General features: G+C 34.9%; 1 protein-coding gene across 1 annotated transcript; it reads left to right on the top strand.

Annotated features, from left to right (window-relative positions):
* The first annotated feature begins 381 nt into the window (after positions 1 to 381).
* Positions 382 to 6061, top strand: LOC124632819 (protein yellow). Its single transcript, XM_047167793.1, has 4 exons — positions 382 to 409; positions 3524 to 3757; positions 4326 to 4514; positions 4720 to 6061. The coding sequence occupies exons 2-4, from the start codon at positions 3532 to 3534 to the stop codon at positions 5862 to 5864; spliced, it is 1560 nt and encodes a 519-aa protein (XP_047023749.1). The 5' UTR covers positions 382 to 409; positions 3524 to 3531; the 3' UTR covers positions 5865 to 6061.
* Positions 6062 to 10502: the final 4441 nt, after the last annotated feature.

The raw sequence follows: 10502 nt of genomic DNA, 5'->3' as shown, positions 1-10502 counted from the left end.
ATATGTGCATATTTATAAACACTAAATTATGATGCAAAATTCTTAAATGGAATTTTTAGAGCCTTTCTTTAATCTCTTACTAACATTTTTAGTACTTAAAACTAGATTAAACTGGATTGTTTCAATAATGGGGACTTTGTCTCCAAGGTCTAAAAAAATAGCCTGGGGTAGAAAAATAATGTTAAAAATTTCCTGTTAATTATTCAATTTGTACATAGTATTGAAAAATAATTAAATTTAAATTAGATGTAAATCTATTTTTAGAATGACGTTCGTGGTTCTGCGGTAATTTGACTGGTGTTGGTAGGACGCGGTCGGAGCGGAGGTACGTTTTATAAGGTAGGGGTGGATCTTAGCGTATCAGTCCACTACCAACTGTCGCGATCATTGGCCACTATCGGACAACCATGTAGGTTTTAATTTTTTTTATTAACATTAACAATCTGTGTTTTTTTTTTCAATTTTGGACGTGATATGAAGTGAGAAATTGGAGTATTCGTTTTTGGAGATTTTGGAGATATTTTGAAGTTGCAGTGCGTTTGTGTTTGTGAGGGTGTTTTTTATTTCGTGTAATAATAATAGTTTTCATATACAGAAATGAGAATTTTAAGAATTTTACGACTCAAGATTTTTTTCAAAAATATTTTCCTGCGTAAATTAATATTAATTAACTTTTAATTAATTTAAAATTAAATAGAAAAAAAAACGGCATTTTTATCAAAAATCTGAAATGCCTAATTTTAACTTTAAAATAAGTTCATCGTCTTGTTCTAAGGCTCCCGTTTTTATCATATTTTTTTTAATTAGGTACTAATTAAACCGCGATTGAAATTATTTAATCTTGCTTTCATCCAAATTAACGTGTTACCTCTCTCAATTGTTATTCTTCTTACAATATTAGAGTTGCGTGCGCAAACCACTTAGGTATAATTTAATAATGTTAGCGAAACAAAAACGAGGTTACCAAAATATTGAGTGTTCTAATGACTTAATTTTTGTTCTAGTCATTTGTAAAACCAATGATAATGCAAACATCAAATAGACAATGCAAAGAGTCATTAAGAACCTCTTGATAAATGGCTTGCAGTTAAAGTCATGTTTTGCTTAGAGCTGATGAGATGCAACCTTATAATAGACGTAATAAGAGGAATATCATTTGTAATTGTTTTGTGGTATGAAAACTCATCAGTGCCCAGCTCTGTAATTGAATTAATCTTTCATACGGATGTGATTCCGTCCCATTGCGCGTAACGTTTTGCACACGATTTTAATCATTTGCAAGTACTAGATAAAGTGGTGTTTCAAAATTAAATACATAACCCAAATAAAAAATCATTTCCCTACGCTGATTTAAGACTACTTAATCGTGTCCAGAGTGTCGGAAAATCTATGCAAATATTAGTCAGCTGAAAAGTTTGTTTGTTTGCGCGCTAATCTCAAGAACAACCAGTCCGATAAAATAAAAAATCTGCGTTAGATAGCCCCTTTATCGGCGGCTGTAAGGTACTTATTAACCGGGTGCGATAAATAGTTCCCACGGAAAGCGGGTGAAACCGCTCGCGGAAACTAGTTAATGTAATAAAATTATGCAACAGTTTCTAAAAGTCATATCCCGGAGATGACTAGTTTTTTAATTTCGGTTATGGTGTTTTTGTACATTTCTCTGCTTAACGATTATATTTTACTATGTCGTCTCTGTACTTACGTCTCTTACTTTTTTTTAATGCAATAAGAGAAGGCTTATTTAGGTAGGTCGTATGTAAATAAACAAACGTTTAAACTGTAGTAAATCGACCTGAAGGAAGTGATACAAAGAAGGTCTGATTGTAAATCATCACGCTATCTCAAGGCGAATAGGCATAATAAAACTTTTTTGTAATTGTTTCCTCACGAAATTTTGTAAATATAATAATGATGGCCATATTTAGGTTTCATAGTAATTAACATGATTTTGAAAAAGCACGAACTGATTAATTATTCTATAGCTGCGTAGCGTAGTTATAAACCTAACCTAGAAATATATCGGCTACGCTACTACGCGCGTCATACGTTATGTGATGAAAGCACAATTTACTAATACACCAGATAACAACTTAGAAGATTAAGTTACATAAATCTACGTGCGTCATATTGGTTAACTCACGCCGTTAACTATAGTGATTTAAATATAGGTCAAACTTGATGAAACGATAGACCAAAGAAGGTCAAATGACTAATATGTACAAAATAGTTCCTCTCTAGACTTTGTACTCTCCTACACTGTTATTAATTCGGAAATCGGTAATTACTAGAGCACACCCACAAACAAAGAGTATGGAAATTAGTGGGTATTTTTCTTTGGAGACCAAACTGGACCGAGGGGCATTTTTTATTACCTACTTATGATGCATACTAATAAGAACATATTTGTGAAATAAAAGTAAAATCGGATTAAGGTGCTTATGGAAAATCAAGTGAGCATACTTACACTTACTTTTAAAACTTAATCGAAATATATTATAAATTCATTTTATTACTTTAGCAAAATAGCGGAAGCAAATATCAAATTTAACTATAGTTAATGCTAAACGTGAAACTAACTGCGTACAAAAGAGAAAGCTCTGTGGATTAAAATTAATTTTTTTAATTTCAATCAAAACTATCTGCTTGATGACCGCTTTGCCTAAAAATTTTGTCGTTCCCACATAGACTTGCATCCCATTGCGCAAGTCCTTACACTGGTAACCATAGATAAAGGTTAAATAATACCTAAAAATATACTTGTACCTATTACTGATATGAAAAGTGTTGTAATGTAAAACGTCCATTAACCATTAGAGTTAACCGGTTCCTAAAAATTAAACGCGTATTGTCAATAGCCCGGAAATATATAAATCTGTCGGAAGTTTAGTTAAAAATAATTTGAAACGGCAAACGGCTATTTCATGTTGGCGTTTGCTGTTGTAGGGAAAATTGAGAGATGCATTTCTCTTTACGAGAATGTAAATTAATTAAGAAAGGTCTTTTGAGAAAGTTTTTACTTTACAAAATGTTTTATTGATTTTTTTAGTGTTTTTCAAGCATTAGAATTTCATAATCTTATTGTAATGGAGCAGGTACTTTGCTCGATCTACTTCTAAATTACAAAGTAGGGCTATACTTATGGCCAATTAAGATTACCAAAGAAGCTTACACACATACTTATTATACTAAAAAGTAAATAATCATACCTAAACCTAAGCTAATTCTCTTCTATCACGAAACATCGTCCGTCTGACTTCACGTGCAGTGTTTTTCTTCTTAAGAAGTATATTAACCTATTTCCTTTTTTATTATTAATTTTCCATAATTGTAACAAACTTGTAATTTTCAATATTTTAAATAATAAACGCAATCTATATTTTATCTAGACATGTTATCCATTTTCTGAGCAATCGTAATATTTTCTCCATAGAAACACGACATATATACATCATCATGAGCATTTCAATCAATTGCCGTCCGCCGCTGAATGATTAAATTAAACCAAAATTCTCTGTTAAAGAAATCAAAATGGGGATGAAGCTACTAGTACTTCTAGCCGTGGTATCATCCGCGACAGCTGCAGTCAAGCTGCAGGAGATGTTCTCCTGGAATGTGGTGGACTGGAACTACCCTGACGCGTACTCCCGGCAGCAGGCCATACAGTCTGGTGCTCTGATACAGGAGAATGCGCTACCAGTCGGCATTGAGAGGTGGAGGAACAAGCTCTTCGTTAGCGTACCTAGGTGGAAGGCGGGTAAGTTATACATACCTTTCACCTTTTCTTAAAAAAATATGTCAAAAACACCACTACCATTTTAAGGTTACGCTGTTATTTGTGCAAATTGTTAGTAGCCACATAAGGTAATTACTTCGTTGGAAGAAATTATCTTAAGCCATATTTCCCTTAATTACATCTTCCTTTGCGTGTGGAAGACATTTTGTGCCATCGTTATAATGCTAGATTTGCATTACATACTTTTGTGAAAAGGTATTGCCGTACTAGGTGAACAGACTAACTCACCCATATATAGTTACTTCCATTAGTGTTTTAATTATGTCAAAGTACAGTTCCAAAATAAAGCTTGCAAGATAGATGATAGTTGTTTTGTAATTTATGACGCTTTATTCTACTGGCCCAGTTTGTCAGTATCTACCCTATAAATCTAAATGCATACTTTCGTGGCACATACTCAATCATTTTTCGCCATCAAGTCACCGACACGTCGATGTTGAGTACCTTAATACTTCATTGCTCAAGGTCTAAGCCGTTAGAAGTAAAATTTTCCATTACATAACATAAGTTAACGCGTACATTGGTACAGGTATACCCGCTACACTGAACTACATACCTTTGGATGGTCCGTACGACCCGTCGCCGAAGCTAACCCCCTACCCAAGTTATGCAGGCAACGAGTTGGGCAACTGCCAGTCCGGTCTCAACACTGTGTACAGAATCAAAGCAGACAAATGTGACCGTCTCTGGGTCCTCGATGTTGGTACATATGGATACGGTAAGTTATTATATTATTCAAATTTATTTAAGCATGACATTAATATACCATTTCCAACTAAAAAAGGTATTCATAATTGTGTTAAAGCAGTCATCACTTTTTCAGTAGGCGTTTACGATAACGTAGCAATGCTGATCTACCATGTATTGTTATTTTTATATCTAAATTATGAAAGTAACATAGGCTGATGGGATTTTTTTTTCAGATTCCAACACGACCAATCTTTGCCCTTACTCGCTCAATGTTTATGACTTGAACACTGACCAACGCATCCGAAAGTATGTATTCCGTCCCGAAGACATTGTCGCCTCGACTTTCATTGCCAACATCGCTCTCGACGAGGGAAGATCTTGTGATGACACCTTCGCGTACTTCTCCGACGAACTAGGCTACGGCCTCATCGCCTACTCTTGGCAACTAAACAGGTCATGGAGGTTTAACCATGGATTCTTCATGCCCGACCCCCTTACTGGAGACTACAACATTGGTGGTCTGAACTTCCAATGGAGCAGCGAAGGAATTTTCGGTATCTCTGCTTCACCCGCCGGCCCAGATGGATACAGGACCCTATTCTTCAGTCCTTTGGCCAGTCACACACAATTTGCAGTTTCAACACGCATATTACGAGATGAATCCAAAGTAACAGGATCTTACCACGACTTCAAAGTCGTAGGATCCCGAGGTGCTAACGGTCACACTACTTCCAAGGTCGTAGACGAGTACACAGGTATCGAACTATTCAATTTAATTGACCAAAATGCTATTGGATGTTGGAGATCGGATACGCAATACAAACCACAGAACATTGCTGTTGTAGACAAGGATGACACGGGACTGATATTCCCCAGTGACGTTAAGATTGACGCACAAAGAAATGTGTGGGTGATCTCCGACCGTATGCCTGTGTTCCTGGAATCTACCCTGGATTACAGTGACATAAACTTCAGAATATACACTGCTCCTCTGGATGTGTTAGTGCAAGACACTGTATGCCAGGCTCCTCAGCAGTACATTCCGAGCGTTAAACCGAATCAGCCCGCCATCATTCCTCCCCAACCGCAACTGCAGCCTTACTACTTTGAGAACGGTTTGGGTGTAACAGCCAGCCCTGCTCTTCCTGGATCAGTAGCACTGTACTCCCCAGTGGGATCTCCTCAACCTGCACTCGCGGGTAGAAATGCTTTCGGACCTGGAATAATCAGGAACTCCATTCCCACTGTGCAAAGCTACGTAAACTTCCCCAAAGAAAATAACAATGGTCCTTACCTGACCTCTCGGCCGAAACCGACTATTTCTCACAGGAACCCTTGGTGGCACGAGAAACGTAATTACGAAGTATACGAACATTAAGAACTTCGATAAGAATATTATACCTCTAGTATTCTTTATTTTTAAATGTTGATAATTAAAAACAATGTTCATTTAATTTTAAGTTCTAGACAATATTTCCTTCTGTCATCTCTAAGATTACTTAGTAGATATGTAATTGTATTTTAACATACATTTTCATATTTGCAGTTTAACATCTTGCAGAACATTAACTATTATTTTATTAATAGTTGAATGTATCTTGCCAAGCAATTCTTTTGCAAGCATTAAAACGGAGTAATAAAGCGGATAAATTAGAGAAAATCTTCATTGACTGAGAAACTTGTATGTTAGTACTGTCACTTCACTGTAATATTTATTAGATCAACTCGTAACCAGGATTTTTGTATCATATTTACTTTTAGAGTTGTTAAATAGATGTACAATAATAGTAATAATGTGCTGATACTATTGTATGATTTCCCTGCATAGACATCGCAGGGAAATATAGATGTAAGGTAAATTGGATTTTTTCTGTAATTTATTACGAAATAAAATTGTAAATAATACCCGTAATATTTTAATTTTCACCCCAATTTGTGATGCCTTGACACAACAGTGCTAGAGCCGCACCAATCAATACACTACGCACTAAGTAATAAAATTGCCTTCATGTTTGCGGGGCTCGACTGATTTGCATTTTAATCTGTAGTAGTGAATAGGCATGATGATAGGACTAAACAATAGTGATTCTAATTAGTCCACATTTTAGATTGGCAAAAATGTGAGATAAAAGAAAAAAAAAAAGACAGACTAATTACTGTTTTCCATTCGCCACCCTGTAACTGTAGACTGACGATATAGTTATGATATGAAGCTATATCAACACCCCGAAAGAAGTCACATATAAAAAGTCAGTGTTGTCCCCTGTAACCGCAATGTAAAGTAATGCCTAATTTTTCCTCAAAAACAGAGAGATTACTACTACATTACATATGTTATATCACAGCTGGGAAACTTTTCTAATGACGTCATGATGTTATGTTTCGTACATTAGTCACTATGTAACGTACACAAACACACACTCATGATAAATAGACACAAGTGCTCCTAATAAACCCTATTATAAAAATTGTGTAAATATAAAATCAGAGTTATTAAACTCACTAAAATTACACGAGGTTGTCGCTGTTTGACATTGTCGGAGTACGTAGGTTTTTCAGATTGATTACTTTATTAGGTAGTAGCCGTTTTCCAGCGGTTTCTTCTAAATGGTGTTACTTGGAAAGTTTTCATACACCTTGTTATAAACCTACTAAACGCAGTATTTAATTTTCTATTAAAACTTGCCAAGTAACATCATTGAAAAGTAACTATTTTTAACTGAGGTATGTGTATGGAACTTGGTACTTATTCAGATCTCACTTCTTTTATAGGCGAAGCATTCCCATATTATCGAACTTGACAGTCTTTCACATTTTTGTTTTGGGTGGGATTTCATTTATTTTTGTAAGGTTGGTTATTTTATTTTTTTCTTATGATGAAGTCAGTTAAAGGAATGACTCATTTATACTATCTTTTAGATTTTTTAATATGCACTGTTTCTTACAAAGAAATGAACTAGATTAACTAAATGAACTAGATTTACCAACTGACTGACATGACATGTTATCATATATTATGTTCGTGGATCAAAGTTACACATTCGTTATTTTCGAAAGTGATTCACACTTGGCCGTTTTCAGATTTTTATTTTACTTCTAACTACACTATTTTACTTCTAACTAAACTAAATACAAACCATTCGAAGATATATTATATAAATATAGTTCGTTTTAGTTCCTTAGGGGTATAAATTTACACCGGGTATAAAACACCTTCATTATTTTGAAACCTACTCACACTTGGCCATTTTCAGATTTTTCCCTTTACCTTGACATAAAGACCTACATCCTTGCCAAATTTTAAGTCAATACGACCATTGGAAGTGGTCTAGGTTTTTGATGAGTGAGTCAGTGAATCAGTCAGTCAGTGAGTGTATTTTCTGACGTCAATATCTCAAGACCTACAATAGGTATATTAATGAAATTTTGTATTTTAGATAAGTGAGAGGGTCTCAATAGATACTAGAAATTTGATATGCGTAAATAAAATAGATTGTGAGTTACAGGGGGGTCGAATTTGGCCCGAAATGGTTCGTGTAATATAACCCACGGCCGGTGTGTCGCTTTTTTTGCTCGAACTTGGCGGACACACTGCCGTGTGTCTAGATACATAATTAACGCAATTAATTACACTCGAAATAAAAATAAAATAGCTATCCCGCAGTTTAGACTATCTAAAGTACATACATCTTTCATGGGATATTGTGTCAAATGTTATAATAAAATACCAGACAACATTCTGGAACTAAATGACGTGCGGTTTAAAACTCATATAAAAGCCAGACTTTGTAAAAACGCATATTATAAATTAGAAGATTATATTCAAGATAAAAATGCTTGGAAACATGCTGATCCTGCTCCATAGGACGCACTGACAGCAGCGCTAGTAAGATTGTGTTATTCTTTTGATTGTTTGTTCGTAACTTTGTACAAAAATATAAACTGATTTGTAAATGTGAACACCATGTAGCATTTTAATCTTTTTTTTATTATTATTTATTCTCATATTCTTTGTCTATTGTGATTCTACATTATCTTCGCATGTTATTATAGTATGTATCAATACATACAAACTGTAATACCTATTATTTTTAAAAAGAGTAACCATGGAGTTTCTTGCCCGTTCTTCTCCATAGGAAGCTACTTTTGGAATGGGCAACTAGAATCAACTTTATTTATATTTCTTGACGTTCATAAGTGCTTGTGAAAGCCTAAATGAAATAAATGATTTGACTTTGACTTTGAATTATATTTAATCGCGACAAAAATTGACGCAAATATTTAATTAATCCTCAATTACACCCGGCACTAATAAAAATTCCCATGAAATTTTGTGGGATAGAATAATGATAACGATAAGTTATCTTGTCATAATTCAGAGTTTCAAAATATGGAAAGAAAAATATCTCAATATATAATCAATCTATAACGAGAACCATATTAACCATCATCATCCTCCGAGCCTTTTTCCCAATCATGTTGGGGTCGGCTTCCAGTCTAACCGGATTCAGCTGAGTACCAGTGCTTTACAAGAAGCGACTGCCTATCTGACCTCCTCAACCCAGTTACCCGGGCAACCCGATACCCCTTGTTGAGAACCATATTAACCAACTTTATTAAATTGTTCCGGGCGATAAAATTAACAAATGTCATTAATTACATCATAACTTAAAGTGACGCAAATAGTTATTTCAATGTTTAAAGTTCTCATAACTTCCTTCCGAATAAATCAATATCAGCTTCATTAAAAGATAATGTCGTTGTGGACCTTCATTATATTATTAAGTATAGGAATTCGGTGAGCTCCAAGAATGTGCAATTCGTGTACGCCACTCATAACCGTAAGTATGTATCAGAGATAAAAGGATTAGCAAGGGCGGATCCAGGGGGTAGGTCACAAGGTCATGACCCGCCCCTGGGCCAGGTCCAGGACCTGGGTGGACCACTAATTGAAATGGTTAAACACGATGTTTTTGTTCCATTGGGTATACATTTAGTAAGTATAAGATAATTTTATTCCGAGTGAATAGGTAGATAGATAGAGGTAGGTAGAGTAGTTTTTTTTGAGGTAGGAATTCGTACTCGCAGCGCTCGCTCTCTATTCTTTATTTACTCTTTATCCGTACCCAAAAGGAAGAAACGGGACCATGTTACTAAGAATCCGCTGTCCGGGTTGTGTACATGCTGTAGAACTCTCATGAACCCTTATCTATAGTAAGACAATTGAAATTTTCACAGAAAATGTTTTACTGTTGCCGCAATAAAAACATATAAATTACGCGCCCTTTTCTGCGTACACAATACTTTTCAAAAGTTAACTTGTTTGTTATATACCTCTATAGCAAGAAAGTGCTTTCAGCTACTTTTAGTCCTCGAACTGAACAAAAATTTTCGCGCTCGCTTCGCTCGCGCTTTTTTGATTTTCATATCTGTCTAGTATAAATACAAGAAATTGCGCTCACTCTGCTCGGCCCATTTTCTACATGAAAACACTTTTCTTAATTTTCGTAAAATTTCGCGCTCGCTGCGCTCGCGCTTTCTATATTCCTACCGTATCTACTTTTTATATACTTAAGTACCTATAACAAGTATACGCAATTTTTATATTTAATATTTAAAAATGTAATTAATATGTTCAAGAATAAATAAATGATAAAAAATACGCTATTATATAATATTATTTATATAAAATCAAATGTCGTCAACTTTAGCTTTATAATTAATATTTATAAATCAATAATTCATATTTTTTGTGACTTGATCACGAGTGTGTAACCCCCCCCCTGGCACCGAAGCTAGATCCGCCCTTGAGGATTAGCATATGTACCGGTACATGATAAACTACCCTCGTAGCCTACGCTACCCTAAGATACTTTAGCAGGCTTACTAATCACTTACTATCTTGATAGTCCTCAAGTTGTTTTGTTACCCATAACAAGAAGAGTAGTTATCATTTGATCCATGCTCTTAACTTCATCATATAAAACAACCTTCGCCTTATAATAGTAGGCCATTG

The sequence above is a fragment of the Helicoverpa zea genome, chromosome 8 (genome assembly GCF_022581195.2).
Source record: "Helicoverpa zea isolate HzStark_Cry1AcR chromosome 8, ilHelZeax1.1, whole genome shotgun sequence".
NCBI classification, from domain to species: Eukaryota; Metazoa; Arthropoda; class Insecta; order Lepidoptera; family Noctuidae; genus Helicoverpa; species Helicoverpa zea.
Note: the sequence above shows the minus strand (reverse complement) of the source record. Positions and strands in the feature narration are given on the sequence as shown.